Source organism: Monosiga brevicollis, genomic scaffold (genome assembly GCF_000002865.3).
Source record: "Monosiga brevicollis MX1 MONBRscaffold_2 genomic scaffold, whole genome shotgun sequence".
Taxonomy (NCBI): Eukaryota; class Choanoflagellata; order Craspedida; family Salpingoecidae; genus Monosiga; species Monosiga brevicollis.
This window is the reverse complement of record NW_001865039.1, coordinates 3380444-3395693: the sequence shown is the minus strand read 5'-3', so window position 1 is coordinate 3395693 and position 15250 is coordinate 3380444. Positions and strand designations below refer to the sequence as shown.

Here is a 15250-nt window from a genome sequence, read left to right as displayed (position 1 = left end):
AACGTTGGACAAGTCAATGGCCGAGGTACCAGATTGATCAAGGTTTTTATCATTTGGTTGGGCTGAATCAAGACGCGCAAATGGCCTGCCAGTTTGCCGTCATCGGTGACAATGGCCAACTTGTGCTCGACTGGCACGTTGAAGAGGAGATTGCGCAGAGACACAAAGGTGCGACCCAAGACCTGGAACCAGCCGACCTTGGAAGGGAAAGGGTCTACCCAGGCACCAAGAGCATGTAAGTGATGTGGAATGTTGACGAAGTCTGGCCAGGCTGGCTGGGAATGTGTGTCATACCTCCTGCGACGCTAGCGGGGGCTTGGCCAATAGTGGAGTGGTAAAAGTCCTTCATGTCAAACAATGCCTGTTTGAACTTGGGAAAGCTCCATATTGAAATGACTTGTTGCGTTTCTCGATCCGTCACCTAAGCAAGATATGAAGATAAGCAAGGATAAGTGTTGTGCACCACCCTTGAATTGGTTGGGCGCCATCAGACTCACTTCGATAGCCAGGTGCTGCTCCAAGTCTTCGCCTGGTAGGAACGGTGTGCGTGACGTCATGGCAAATTGGAATTGCGGGCTCTTGTTGAGCTCAACAGCGTAAATATTTGCCTCCTGCAAGCAAAGGTTTCCCGTTGAGCAAGGCCAGTGCGCGAGCTATGCTTATAGCACCAGGGGGTGGGGTTCCGGTGGCGGATGGGTTCGCAAGACGATGATACCGACTTTAATCAAGGCAGCAGCTGCATAAAGCTCGTCGCGCAATGAATGGCCGCGGTAAAGCACCCACTTATCCCAGGCCTTTTGTGCGCAATAACGTTGCCTATTTGGTTCAAAGAAGCCACAGCATCATGCTGACCATAAGTGCCGTGCTTGCTCCCCGCACGAGATCGCCAACGCATGCATGCTGGGAATGCAGGTGAGGAGAGGTGATGAGTCATGAAAGCGCACCGTTCACTCCAATGTACGGGCTCAGCGGCAGATGCACCGCCAGCCTCATCGTCCTCTTCGTGGAACAGGGTGCTGGCGTCACGCATGCGCGCCTCATATTCTTCGCGTTGCTTGCGTAACTGTTGCTCTGCTGCCTCGCGCTCCCGCTCAAGGATGGCTTCGAGTTCAACAACTCGCTTCTCCATTTCCTGGCTTTGCGAGTTGACCGACTGATTTGGAATTACAGAAGCGAGCAGGGCGAAGCCGCATTCGTGAGCGTGGGCATGATGTGCACTGGCCCTTAACGTGCAGGTTTGAGTCACATGAGTCAACATGCGAGCCTCTCACATTTTCAAACTCAAACATGTTCTGCTTGATGAGCTGATTTTGCTTGACACGCAGCTCTTCCTGGGCCACTTGCCAGTCAGAGAGTTGCGATAGGACATGGGAGCCGCCAGCTGCCGCTGGGGTAGCAGGGGCAGATGCCGGGGTCGATGTGTCCTAACACACGCAAAACAATCAAGCTTGGTGAGGATTGCGCGGCTCCGCACGGGTTCAAAATTGTTGTTTCGCATGGCACACATGTCCGACCTGCGAATTCTTTTTTGAGGCGCGCAGCATCTTGGCTTCCTCGGGGTTGTTAAAGCGAAAGACGTGGTGGCTGCCCAAAATTAAGCGACTGCCCGTGCGCAATTGCGTTCGCTCCTTCACTTCCTCGCCTGCCACAGCGGGTTTGAAAACAAGGTTCGTAAGAATGCCAGAAGGACAAAAAAAAAAAAAAAAAAAAAAAAAAAAAAAAAAAATGGTGCTATCACAATGGAATCAAAGGCGAGTTCTCTGAGAGTGCTCTGCAAGCCAGGCATACCGTTGATGTAGCATTTGGTGTTCTCGCCCTCGGGGGTCAAGAACACGATTTCGTCTTTGTTCTCAAAGGTGCAGTGCATGGGCTGAATACCTATCGTTGGGTCCATTGTTGAAATTAGGAGAACACGACAAAGAGCCATGGTCAATGCTTGGCGGCAAAAGCGAAACCGATACCACACGGGCACAAGTGCAGTCGACATGATCACCGGGGGCGGGACGCAGTGCTGCACGTGCATGGCCCACATACCTTCGCCGCTTAAAACGATGTCCACTTTGATGCCCTCATCGCCACAACCCACGCTGCACAGAGATTCGGGTCCCAGCATGGATGGTATGAATCATGAGTCAAGGTGCGAGGCAAGGCGAGTAACAGAAGCTTATGCACGAGAGAGAGAGAGAGAGAGAGAGAGAGAGAGAGAGAGAGAGAGAGAGAGAAAGAAAGAGAGAAGAAGAAGAAGAAGAAGAAGAAGAAGAAGAAGAAGAAGAAGAAGAAGAAGAAAGAGGGGGGGATGAGTCGACCACAAGCCCAAAGACAAATATCAGCGTGCTCTTACCGTGTTTCACCAGGCAGAATGTAGTAGAGCAGCAGCTCGGACATCAGGGGGTCTTCGTTGAGGTTGACCAAATGCGGGGCTTTCTGTGGGGAGAAAATGCCCACCGTATTGCCATCCTCCTTCACAGCGATACCCATTTCCTTGAGTGACTCTTCACGCTCCTTGCGGATGACCTCAGTGCTGCATCAAGGCCAGCGAGCAGTCCAGAAACACCCGCGAGGACGTGAGTGTGGCTAGTCCAGAGGAGGGCTTGCGTGTCGACCAGCTCACGCCTACGCACCGGGCCTTTTTCTCCTCCCAAGTCTCATTGAGTTCTTTCATAAGCTTTTCTGACGTCCGCAGCTCCTCGGCCGCTTCTTGCTCATCAGCGCTAGGCATTGCAACGCCGCTCTGGACAAGTCCGGGTGAGTTAAGGTGCCTTGGGCCGTTTTTTTTTTTCAAAGCAGTCAAACAAAGGGCTTGGAGTGGTAGTCACAGACCGTCATTTGTGACTTGAGACGAGCCACTTCTTCGCGCAATTCCCGGATCATTTTGGCATTTGGATCTTCGTTGACAATAGCCTAGGCAGGGTGAACATGGGGGTGAGGAGCGGGCTAGCGTGCGCAACTTGATCCACCCAATGGGGGCTGATATGATCAGACGGAAACACAAACACAAGCAGAAACAAAAGACAAAACAACAAAACCCACCTTGCACACAATCTGCTTGGCACGATCTGCATAACGAAGGGTGGAGAGTGTCTCATCATAGTTGATATCAGCAGGACTGACGGCTGCAAGGAGCAAATCGGGAGGTTAATACATCATCGCGTGGGCAAAGGTGCCATGGATCCGTCTCCGAGGCGCAAGGTGTTTGACGCACCAGCAACCATGGCGGTTTTAGAATTGCCACCCAGATTCTCTCGCAAGAGCCAAGTCAAGGCCGAATCACGATATGGGATGTAATCTTGACTCGACTTGTTTTTGCGTTTCTTGCTGGGGTCGGACACTTCAGCGAGGGCGGAGATGACCTGACGTCAGGCAAGGGCGACAGTGAGTCAGCTGGCTTAACATGGCCGAAAGCGGGCAAGACGGGTCTGAAGCTGACCTTGCCAAGAGTGGTCAGAGATTTGTTGATGTTGGCACCTTCTTTGAGGCGTTTACCCGTGGCGCCAGTCGAATCCGCTCGCTCAGATCCAGCCAAGTCGACGAGACTGATCTTGCTTTGCTTTTCCGTAACCACGTCAGAATTGGGAACCTAATATGGGGTGTTTCAAAGGTGAGCGCCGTCGGTACCTGTTTGCTCAGCGTGGAGACATGAGCATCGCAAGGTGCGGGATATACCGAGGTTCTTTGAGTGAAGACGAGGGAGAAAACGGCATGGCTTCGCGAGGAGGTGGCATTCATGTTCGTGGAGGCCACGGTACGAGCCTTGTTGCCTGCGCATGTCGAGGCAGGTGCGTGTGATGCGTGTGAGGTGCACAGTCGAAGCGAGAACTGCATGCATGCACGCAGCCCGACGGTACCTTCGTCCATGAGCTGATTGATGTCCTCATAGCTGCTGACCACCAGCTTGGTCAAGTCTTCGACGTAGGGCCCCAGGATGGGATGCTCACGAACGCGCAGGTTCCCCGAGGAGCGTGGGTTGAGAAGGTCGCGGACCTGCCGGACGTTGTGTTCGATGAGTGACCTGTGGGTGGCCAGTCTTGCATCGCCTTGGAATAAGGAGATCCAACCTTTTCGTTGTAAATTTCAAGGTAGCTGACTTCGACGGAGAAAGTGGTGTTCTCATCAGACGTTTCAGCAGTGCGTTCAAAGAGATCGCGACACAAGCGAGGAATAATGCCCTGCATGTCTGGCTCGGGAGCTCCCATCATGGTAAAAGATTTGCCTGTGGGCAGCACACATGTGGTGTGAGGAAAGCGGGCCATGTTTCGTGACTTGAGGCAGTTTGAATGGCGACAGATGGAGTGTTGAATACGGCGAAAGCTGGAACAGTGTGGGTATGCGAGCATGAGACACCGCGTACCGGCACCGGTTTGACCGTAGGCAAAAATGCAAACCTAGCGGGACATCGCGAGTGGCGTGACGTGGCGTGGTGGTTGGAACCCAGGTTGCACGGTGCAGGCATTGTCAGCGGGGGAAAACGAGCAGGGTCGAGATGGCGAAGACGAGGGAGCAAGATCAACCGACGTTGTAGCCCTCAAAGGCGTGTTCAAGCATTTCGACGCCAAGGTCTTTATAGACCTGATCTTGGGTAGCAAAATGGCTGTCGGCGGTGTCATGGCTCCAGTGGGAAAAGTCAAAGGCAAATGTATTGGGCTTGCCTGTGGCTGGGTTGATGATGCGTGTGCTGTTGTTTTGCATTTCAATGATGCACTTGGCGCTACGACCCTTTTCGCGCGAGTTGAAGGGCCGGCAACGCACAGCCACCTTGACGGACGACATGTTGACGGGGCAGAAGCGAAAGGACCTGATCCGTGGATCTCATAGGCAGTCGAAGGGCCGTTGTCGAAGGGTGGCAAGGAATTTTTCAGCCACTTTAGAAGTGGAGGCCGCCGCGCCTATCGAAATCGCACGAATGCAACAAGGCGGCGGGCTGGCGTGAGACTGTGTATTTTGGGGTGGGCGGGCCTTTGAAAGGGTTGCATCGGAACACTACGGCCGCACCCCGTGTTTGTTTTGGGTGGCGGGTGGCCGGTGGCCAGTTCCCAGTTGAACGCTTCAGTGATGGCCGCTTGAGCTTATCAAGAAGCCAAGGTGAGGGCAGATGGTACGCAGCCTGGCTTCCGCCGCCGCAGGAGGTCGGTCCAGCTGAAACCGAGCCGGCGTCTACAAGGGGGCGGCGTGGGGTGGACACAAACGAGGCTAGACTTGAGCACAGACTGACACAGTCAGGCCCAAGGGAACTGGGTAAAAGGCGGGTCAGATCCCGTGACAAAGCAGGCGCAGCCGTCGCAGTGTGAGGAGCAGCCGTCGCGCGGAGGGTGCCCCCACTCGGCGAGTGTCGGGAACAGGTCGACCAAAGCTCACCGTCAAACAGCAACTGCCACTGCACAAAGTTCTACAGCGCCGCCCTATAAAACAGCAACAACTTGAAAACGGGCTACATTAACCGGGCTGTGGGCGATCAACAGTCCTTTGCAACAGGTGTTTTTAACGGGGCAGCTGTTTGTGGTCTTGTCAGAGGAATGAGCAAGGGACCACGGGGAGGGTTCGTGCTGCATAAAAACGAGTTTATGTATTTGTATAGGTGTATGAAGTGCAAGATAGTGAATACAAATGTGTACTTTGTGTTATGAGAGCGTCGACTGTGTTGCGCCTGCTCCAAATCTGGAATAACTGCTTGTCCATATATTAAATCAAATTGTTCAACGATGAAAAATACCTTTATAATGATTGTCGAATCGAGTGAAGCGCCAGCGCAAGCTAGCGCAAAGGCACGGCTCGCTACCAACTGTCCGTCTGAACACGGGCGTTGCTGCTGCGGGGGCAGAAACGGCAGCCCCACTGGTTGGTTGATTGCAGGCAAGGACGTGGGCATGGGCAGTGAAGCCCACCTTTGGCTCAACGCTGGCCATGCCACGCCAGGATGTTATCTAGCCAGTTCTGTCGGCCCGCAATGGATGACTTGAAGACAGCACCCGAGGCGACGGCCAAGTTGGGATGTCAGCTCTTTTGCAAAGGCATGCAAGTCTCCCATAACAATGGAATGAAGGCAGCCAGACTCGACTCGGCCTCCTTATCGCGCGCCGGCTCCAACATATGACCTGCCGCGGCACAACTACGCCTCGACACGCGCTACTCTTGACGCGGAATAGTCAACACACTCAAAGCGAGGCTCCATCCCCATCTCTGCCTTGCCTCCTTCTCTCTCTCTCTCTCAGTCGCTGCCTCTGTTGCCTTTGTTTCCCCTCTTCTCTGTATCTCTGTTTCTGTCTCTCTCTCTCTCTCTCTGACTCTCGCTCTCTAAATCTCTCTGTCTCTCTTCTCTGTCTCTGTCTCTCTCTCTGGCTCTGTCTCTCTCCCTGTCTGTCTCTCTGTCTCTGTCTCTGTCTCTCTCTCTGTCTCTCTCTCTGTCTGTCTCTGTCTCTGTCTCTGTCTCTCTCTTTGTCTCTCTCTCTTTGTCTGTCTGTCTGTCTGTCTGTCTGTCTGTCTGTCTGTCTGTCTGTCTCTCTGTCTGTCTGTCTGTCTGTCTGTCTGTCTCTCTGTCTGTCTGTCTGTCTGTCTCTCTCTCTCTGTCTCTGTCTCTGTCTCTGTCTCTCTCTGTCTCTCTCTGTCTCTGTCTCTCTCTGTCTCTCTCTCTGTCTCTCTCTCTCTCTCGCTGTGTGTCGTTTTGCTAATTAGGAGGAGGGAGCTCGGCTATCGTCGCCGTCCCCTTGTATCCTCCTCCTCCTCCTCCTCCTCCTCCTCTTCCTGCACTTCTTCTTCTGCCGCTGCCATTGATCCTGAGTTGATTGGCTCTGACTTGAGATTGACGGAGGCCGAGGCAGAAGCGACGGTATGTTTGTATTCCACATGCTCAATGTGTCGTGCTGGCGACCATGAGTGTGTCGCGCTGGCGGCATTCCAGCTGCCAGCGCGACGTGCCATGCTGGCAAACGTGTCCAGCCCCGTTGGCGCCCCAGTCAGGAGAGCTCAGACTCTCGGGCCTTTACCTCGTTTCACCATCGGTCTCGCTTCTGGTTTTGAACCCCCGCTGCCCACTTGCTCATGTGGCTCTGGTCGGCATGGCGCCACGAACCCGATCACGCACCATCCCACAGCGGCTCAAGCTTTCAAAGACTGCGATTGCCAGAGGTCTTGCGACCAGTGTGTCCATGCCTGGCACCTTCGACATGCCTTCCTGTAATGGCCTGTTTGTGGTGCTCGGCGAGCTTTCCGCACTGGTCGCCCAGATCAAGCAGGGCTCACGCATCGTTCACAGCGGTTATGAGGTACGCAGGGAACATGTGCCTTGCCCAGCGCTCGAATGCCTCTGCCTCTGTCTACGCCCCACCCGTCTACACTCCTCAACTGACGTGGCTTTCTGTCTCAGGAGGCCAAGAATCCACTTTTGCAGCAATTCGGCGTCTTGAAGCGTCGACTCTTGGCCGCTGAAGGTAGGCACCTTCCTTTTTTGATGGAAGGCCTATGCTTGCGTCTACTCTCAACATCTCGACATCCCTTTGCATCCCACCATGCCTTGCTCTTATCTCATGCAAACCGCGCTCATCCCCGACTAGCCTTGGAGGATGTCGGCTTGGAGGCTGTCTTGGCGCCCTTCCTCGAGGTCGTGCGCTCAGATTCCACCACCGGTCCCGTGACCGGCGCTGCTCTCCTAACGCTGCACAAACTCATCATCTACAATTTGATTGGTTCGTGCCAAGGGCGGACACCTCTGCGATGCACAGTGCTGACATCCAACACCAATCACCAATGCCTGCCGGGTCGCTCTTGTCTATGTCCTTCGGCAGATGAGACAGCGAGCAATGCGTCCACGGCCGTGGAGAACCTGGCAGATGCCGTCACTCATGCCAAATTTGTTGGCACTGATCTTGCCGTGGACGAAGTTGTGCTCATGCGCATTCTTGAGGTGCGTAGCTCGTTTGATTCAAGTATCCCCTTTCCTAGAAAGGCAAAAGCTAAAATGCCCCAAGTCACCCATGGCCTGATGATCGTGGCTCTTTTTCTCTTTCGGTCTTCCGGTGCCAGGTGCTGCGAGCCCTGCTTTTACACCCAGTGGGACGACTTTTGTCCAACGAAAGTGCCTGTGAGGTCATGCAGTCTTGTTTTCGCATCTGCTTTGAGTCACGCCTGAGCGAGCTGCTGCGACAACAGTCCGAAGCCACGTTGGTGGCCATGACAGTCCACCTCTTTGGCAATCTTGAACATCTTCCCGTATGTGTTATGTGACCACCACCTTGCTTCCAATTTGCCCTTCAGCGGCGAGACTCGCACGAGCTCCGTCGTTTTTCCGTCCCCATCCGGCCTCGCGAGTCGCTCATCTATACTGCTGGAATGGGATAGGGTGATGAGGAAGAGGAACAAGATTTGGAATCAAGCATGCGGCACCACCTGCACCGTTCAACTTCCGAAGTCCGCACACATGACCTGTTGCCGCCGCCTGCTGAAGAGGGCGACTCACCCCAAGAGCAAGTCGATGGCTCCGCCGCTGCCGCTGCCGCCACGGCGGTCGATGGTAGCATTTTTACAGATGCAACCGAGGCACAACAAAGTGAAACTGATGCCGCTTCGGGGGATCACACCATCGCTCTGGCTCCACCCTCGGAGCCAAGTGCTGCTGCCCCGCACAGCGCAATGGCCTCGCCAGCTGTTGGCCGCAAACAAGCCGGCATGCGTTTAAACGCTCGTGGCGTCCGCTTTGAAACACCTGTCAAGACACAGAGCTCCGAACACGACATGGTGAGGCCCCTGATCCATTGCGCACCAGGTCGAGCTCTCCCCCCCCCTTTTTTTTTTACCAATCACCCACCGCTCATTTTACAACCCTGTCTTGCTGTGTCCATCCCTGCATCAGCTCCGCCCCTATGGTGTGCGTTGCGTGATCGAACTCTTGCGTTTCCTCGTATCGTTGATCAACCCCAGTGATCGACAAAACACATCCACTCAGATCATGCTGGGCCTTGATCTGCTACTCGTGGCCATGGAGACTGGTGTGGACGCATTGCATCTTGCCCCATCGTTGCTCAAGGTATTGCATGGCCAGCTCACTCCGAATGATCTTTTAACCTCGCCTATACTTTCTTCATTGATCGTCTTCTTGAAACTCATCTGCCTGCCTGCTGCGTGCCACTCTAGATGGCCAAAGACGAGCTGTGTCGGGCTTTGTTGGGATTGTTGACACACGAGTCACCAGAATTGGTCAACCAAGCACTGCGTGTCCTCTTCCTCCTTTTCGAAGCGCAGGGGCATGGCATGAAGTTTCAAATTTTTAAGACCATTTCATTCCTGACTGAGGTTAGTGTGCTGTGTCGGTGATGCCTTCCTCTCGATTCTTCCACTAAATCTACTTCTTCTTGTTCTTCTTGTTCTTCTTGTTCTTCTTGTTCTTCTTCTTCTTGTTGTTGTTGTTCTTCTTCTTCTTCTTGTTCTTCTTCATGTTCTTCATGTTCTTCATGTTCTTCTTCTTCTTCTTCTTCTTCTTCTTCTTCTTCTTCTTCTTCTTCTTCTTCTTCTTCTTGTTGTTTTTTTTTTTTTTTGTTTTGCTAAGCGCCCTATTGCACCATGCTGCTGGCTGACCTGCTGCCCACTCCCGCCAGCGTCAATACGAGTCAGGCGAACATCTTGAGTTGACCATCGAGTTCCTCCTCGAGCTTTTGCGCCTGCCTTCTTTTGCCTCGGACCTGCTTCTGAATTTTGACTACAATCTGTTTTGTGACGAGCTCTGCAAACCGCTGTTTGATTTTCTCGTCAAGCACACCAAGGCGGATGTAGGCACCCCGTCTTCCCGCCTCCTCGCACTCGAGGCCTTGTTCGCGCCGCTTCGCGACTTGACTCATGTGCCCACCACAGAAGGTGAATTTCACATCTCCTTTTCCACCAGATCGAATCCCATCGATGCTCGCTGTATACCATCGTTCTCATCTCGATTTAAACCTTTGTGGACCGCCCCCCATCTCCCACCAGGCTTGGCGCAAGACGACAACGTGGTAGCTCTACCCTCGTTTGAATCACCTGATGTGACACCAGCCACATTGACGCCCGTCAATATGCTGGCACAGCAGCTGGAGCGCAAGCGACTCCTTCACGAAGGCATCGAGCTATTCAACAAGAAGCCCTCCAAGGGCATTGCATTTTTGCAGGAGAAGGGGCTGCTGTCGAAATCAACCGACCTCCACCAAATTGCGGCCTTTCTGCGCTCCGTACCCAACCTGGACAAGGCCATGATCGGAGAGTATCTGGGCACACTCAAGAACAAAGATTTGATGACGGCCTTTGTCCAAACCTTTGATGTCAGCCAACTCAGCATTGATGAGGGCATGCGTGCTCTCATGTCCACCTTCCGCCTGCCGGGCGAAGCCCAGCAGATTGAGCGCATTGTTGAAGCCTTCACGGCTCACTGGCATGCGTCTTATGTTGGTAGGTTGCCGTTCTTCATGATTTGTGCCGGCACTCGTGCTCGTCGCTCGTTTTGCTTGGTCTTGCTGCAGACAGTCCTTCATCGTGTCAGTCCACGGGTCGAGTTCGCTCACACATACACTCTACTCTTGCCTGCCAATTCTTAGGCGAGCACGTCGTCGCTGATTGTGATGCTGCCTTTATTTTGGGATTCGCCATCATCCTCCTCAACGTGGATCAACACAATCCCAAGAACAAGCGCCCCATGAAGCTGGAAGACTTTTTGATCAACCAACGTGGCCTGAACAACAAGGAAAACTTTCCCCGCGAATTTCTCGAGCGCATCTACAACAACATCCGCACTCATGAAATTGTTTTGCCGGAGGAGCACGCAGACCAGCGCGAAGAATACGAGTGGCAGTGCTTGGTTCGCCGCAGCCAGCAGCGAGCTTCGCAGCTGGCTTCAACGCGCGCCCACCCCGAGTACGGGCGCGTGCTCTTCCAGCTCTTGTGGCCGCAGGCATCATCAGCTCTGTTCGAACTCTTTGACGATTGCGAGCGCGAAGTGGTACGTCAAGTCAAGGGCGGGAAAGCCTCAGCAGGAAGCTTTGGGGCGCACGGTTTCCTGGACACCCTGGAGGTGGCATCTACCTTTGAGGGTGGTTTGGTTTAATACTTCCAATCCTCATCTGATTGTCTGTTCTTTTTTTTTTTTTTCCCTTGTATCGGGCTACGCAGGGTATCTTGGAGCGCTTGGCTGAGGACTTTTTATTAGCTGGCCAGCTCTGCTCGCGCTTTCAGCATAGCGCGGGCCTTGATGCGTTGGTTGTGGCGCTGTGTCAGCGCACCCGCTTTAACGAGATGTTGGAAACGGAGAATGGGACTGTGCCCAATTCGCCACAACTGGTTGGGCTCTTGGCCCATGCTCCCGATGCTCAGGTGGCTGTCAAGTATGCCTTCAAGCTGGCTAGTGCTTATGGCGAGCTCTTGCGCGACTCGTGGAAGGAGCTCTTCATGATCATTCGCGGCTTTGTGTACTCGCAAATTCTACCCGACGATTTGAGCCAGCTCTTCGACTTTGCCGATCCCAGTGGTGTGCGCAACTTGGTGGTCCAGCAACAGGCCGCTGCTGTTTCCAATGTGTCATCTTTCTTCTCTTTTAGTCTATTCGGTGGCGAGTCTACGTCACGGTCCGAACCTGAGCCCCGTCACATGCGGGCGCCGCAGCGTGCACTTAAGCAAGTGGAGGCTTGCCAGCTTCAGGCCCTGTTGGAGGAGAGCAGCACCCTACCTGGGCATTCGCTCGATACAATGGTGGACGTGTTGATTTACTATTCACATAGTGCCGTCCAGGCCGAGCAGGTCACCTACGCTTACAATGAAACGGCGGCCATCTTCTTTTTGGAGCAGCTGTGCCAGGTGGTGCTCCGCAACAAGGATCGCTCGGACATGTTGTGGACCAAGGTGACGCTGCATCTGCAATCCATTTTGACGTCGGCGCCCGATGACTCGTTGCTGTATGAGCGAGCCGTGGTCTCGCAGCTGCGCCTCCTTCTGCGCCTGATGAGTCGCGAGCCCCTGCAGTCGCGTGCCACGGACCGCCTGAAGGACTTGGACCCACTGCTGCGCCTGGAGCGCGGTGGCGTGGCGCTGCAGTGCGCATGTGCTCTGAAACAAATTGTCGAGCAGCACACGGCGGTGCTGAATACGCATCGATGCTGGCCGACGCTCTTTCACCTTTTGCATCGCACACTGACGGGAACCAATCAGATGGCGGTGGCGTTGGACATTGTCAACCTCGTGGTCAACGACCGCAAGGTCATTACGGGAGAGTCGCTGCCGGGCCTAGTAGAAACACTTGTACTGTGTGCGCAATTGCTGGCCAACGATGCCTCTGGCTTGCCTCTTGTACAATCGGTGGGTCGACGGGCAGGGGCCAATGGCCTGGTGGCAGGTGCCTCAGTGACTGGAAGCAATACATTGGAGACGGCAAGCAACGTGTCTGGCTCTAGCACGAGTCGATCAGGGGCACCACCGCCCTTGCTGGGCTTGCGCGTTTTGGATCTTATCCAACACCTGTACACCAATGTGATGGGGGCCTTCCTGCCCGAGGACCGGCAAGGCGTGGACCCTCAGAGCGTGGCGGATCAACTTTGGGTGGAATGCTGGCAGCCACTGCTCATGAGCGTGGCATCCTTGGTCCTGCATCATCACTCGAGCATCTGGCAGCTGGCGTTTGCCACGTTGAACCGTTTCTTGTTGGCGCCGGATTTGCTGCATCTCTCACCGGCCAACTGGCACCGCTGCTTCCACATTGTGGTTTTTGACCTCATGCGCAAGCTTCTTTTGAGCAACGAAAAGCTGCGCACCGGCGCGCTGGAGGAGCTTGGTTCGCGTGCGTGTGGACTGGCCAGCAAGGTGTTTTTGCAGCACCTGGAGGCGTTGATGGAGGATAGCGAGCAGTTTATCCAGCTGTGGCAGCTTATGCTTGACCTCTTTGACAAGTTTGTATCTACGGGGCAGATGGAGCTGATTGAGTATGTGCCGGAGCGTCTCAAGAATATTTTGAATGTGATGAAGAGTGCCGACATTCTCAAGGTACAGTCCCGTTGTTGCACTCCCGACCACCATTTGGGCTTGATGTGTGTGTGTGTGTGTGTGTGTGTGTGTGTGTGTGTGTGTGTGTGTGTGTGTGTGTGTGTGTGTGTGCAACTACCTGAACAAGTGCGGCCGGCCTGGCTTTCACTTGGCCTACTTTGGCGCGTCTCTAACGCATCGCTTTTTGTGGGGCATTTGATGGTAGCCCGGGGCAATGGTAGGCTCTCATAACTTGTGGGACATGACCTGGCATCGGGTGCACGCCTTTTTGCCTGGTCTGTTATCTGAAATTTTCCCGGAGATGGAGGCGCCCAGCTCTGTTCCGCCATCGCCATCTCCTCTGCCAGCCATGTCCAGCACATCACCTCCGCCATCGGCTCCAGCTTCAGCAGCAGCTGGGCCATCGCCCTCTGCAGCCGTGCTGTCCCCCGTGTCGCCGGTGGCAGACGTGGCCTTGGATACGTTGCAGCAGCCGTTCATGGTGGTCGCACCTCCTACGGCGAGCCACTTTGGCTCGATGTATGGGAGCGTGCATTCGCTTCCAGGGCAATTGCCGGCCTTGGAGCAAGCAGATTTGCCTACGTTTAGCATTTCCACGACCGCCGAGTCCCAGTCTATGCCCGCGTCACCCCCTAGCCATTAGATTTTCTTTCATTCGCCGGTGGGTGTGTGCCACCCCACGCATGGCCATCGTCGAATGCTTTTGATCCCCTTGAAAGCTTTTGGAAGTGCCTGCGCATCCAAGCGTCTCGGATGCCATTTATACATGGTGGATGTGTCGTGACATCATTAGCCTGGTTTCCAGGAAAACCGACCCTGGCCTCCTGTCTCATGTCGCCCCTCTTGGTCCTGCCTCCCGCATGAGCTTGTCGTGTTGATAATGGCGGGTGCCGCGCACCCCCCGCCTGCCTGTCTGGTTGATGCTGAAGCCCTTCACATGTGCCGACAAAGCGGGAGGCGTTTGTGTCATGTGTTCCACGCCTTGATGCCCCCGTTGTCCTTGGCAGCTTCCTTCGAGGTGTATTACTGAGACCGCTCGGATGGGGGGTCAAACAATCGACACTGTATCTCGTTGTAGGTTCGTCTGAAATGAGGAGAGACCGATTTGGTTGGAAACAGGCGCGTCGATGTAGTCGAGCTCAAAAAGGGGGAAAGATCCGTTGAAGCGACAGGGCGGGGTGGATGTCGATGATTTTGGCAGAATAATTGGAAAAGATGAGGGATCTAGTGAGGCTCGACGGGCGTATTGGGTCGAGTTGAGATGGACTTGGGACAACGCTCTGCTTTCAGCATGCGCCAAGCGCCAGTTGGCATTGCGGTCATCCATCTATCCGGAGCACGATCTTTGGCGAGGGGCAACCGTTGTTTTGGCACGATGACGAAGGACGATGCGATGGAGGAGGACACTTTGGACCACTCGACCGCGTCACATCCGTCGTGGTGCTTTGTGGTCTGTGTGTGTGTGTGTCGCCAACCCTGCGCTCCTACGGAGTGGAAGACCCACATCAGTAGGAGACTGATGCGCACCAAGTTCGGCGTCCTCGGTGTCGGTTGATCACGAACAAACATGGCACGCTTGAGCCCAGGAGAGTGGAGAGGCCACTTTATGTGGGTGTCGGCAGAACCGAACGCACGAGTCCCTCAAAAGCCGGTTTGGCGACCTCTACCGATGAGTGCTTACACGTGCTGCCCATAGCCCAACTTTCAACAAATCCGTGCAAAACGGTGAGTTGGTCGCAGGATCCGTAGCACAGCTTACCATCATCGTCTTTAAAGAACAGAGGAGTAGGCGACTAAGGAGGAGTAGGTGGCTGAGAAGGAAGGAGGAGAGGGATCTGGCATGTGCACTGGGTCCTGCTGATTCGTGTCCTCAAGCAACAGGACAAAAAGGTGCAAGGCAGTCTTATGAGATGCAGGATCACCTGCTTCCTGACGGCTGAAAAGTTTCTTTCCGAAGCTTCTTGAGCATGGTCTTGGTCTGCCGTTGTGTGTGTGTGTGCGGCGCATGAGATGACCGCCGACCGCACGATTCCCCGTGAAAGCCTGACCATTGTTTTGAACTGACCAACGCGATAAGGTAATGGGGACCTTCCTCTTTCAGAGACGGCTGTGTTGTGGGTTGTCCTTGATTGCTTGTGCTTCCGACCTGCTCCCCCACCTCCCCGAATTCTCCAAGATGATTGAGAGGCACGGTCGGCGAAGCCAACCTCGTTTGTCGGATGGCCATCATCATCCTAATCATCATCATCATCATCATCATCATCATCATCAT

The 15250-nt window shown here is 54.3% G+C and overlaps 2 protein-coding genes across 2 annotated transcripts in view; one reads left to right on the top strand and one right to left on the bottom strand.

Annotated features, from left to right (window-relative positions):
- The window catches only part of MONBRDRAFT_13875 (uncharacterized protein), a gene marked incomplete at both ends in the record, with an annotated part of 6769 nt that extends 2002 nt beyond the window's left edge, over window positions 1–4767 (bottom strand). The window contains 18 exons of the mRNA XM_001742410.1: window positions 4–305; window positions 357–611; window positions 720–794; window positions 839–1217; window positions 1504–1642; window positions 1789–1878; window positions 2035–2087; window positions 2342–2521; window positions 2622–2731; window positions 2794–2901; window positions 3031–3113; window positions 3203–3350; window positions 3428–3577; window positions 3664–3758; window positions 3846–3981; window positions 4056–4210; window positions 4349–4382; window positions 4513–4767. Of these exons, the coding sequence (XP_001742462.1) occupies window positions 4–305; window positions 357–611; window positions 720–794; window positions 839–1217; window positions 1504–1642; window positions 1789–1878; window positions 2035–2087; window positions 2342–2521; window positions 2622–2731; window positions 2794–2901; window positions 3031–3113; window positions 3203–3350; window positions 3428–3577; window positions 3664–3758; window positions 3846–3981; window positions 4056–4210; window positions 4349–4382; window positions 4513–4767 (2747 nt within the window). The remainder of the gene's footprint in view (window positions 1–3; window positions 306–356; window positions 612–719; window positions 795–838; window positions 1218–1503; window positions 1643–1788; window positions 1879–2034; window positions 2088–2341; window positions 2522–2621; window positions 2732–2793; window positions 2902–3030; window positions 3114–3202; window positions 3351–3427; window positions 3578–3663; window positions 3759–3845; window positions 3982–4055; window positions 4211–4348; window positions 4383–4512) is intronic.
- A 2282-nt stretch (window positions 4768–7049) lies between these two features.
- MONBRDRAFT_35734 (uncharacterized protein) lies at window positions 7050–13580 on the top strand (the record flags this gene model as incomplete). Its single annotated transcript, XM_001742854.1, has 10 exons — window positions 7050–7256; window positions 7358–7421; window positions 7776–7894; window positions 8014–8199; window positions 8329–8724; window positions 8840–9013; window positions 9582–10401; window positions 10548–10948; window positions 11119–12978; window positions 13184–13580. Coding segments are annotated over 10 exons (4623 nt in total), but the record flags the coding sequence as incomplete, so codon positions are not given.
- Window positions 13581–15250: the final 1670 nt, after the last annotated feature.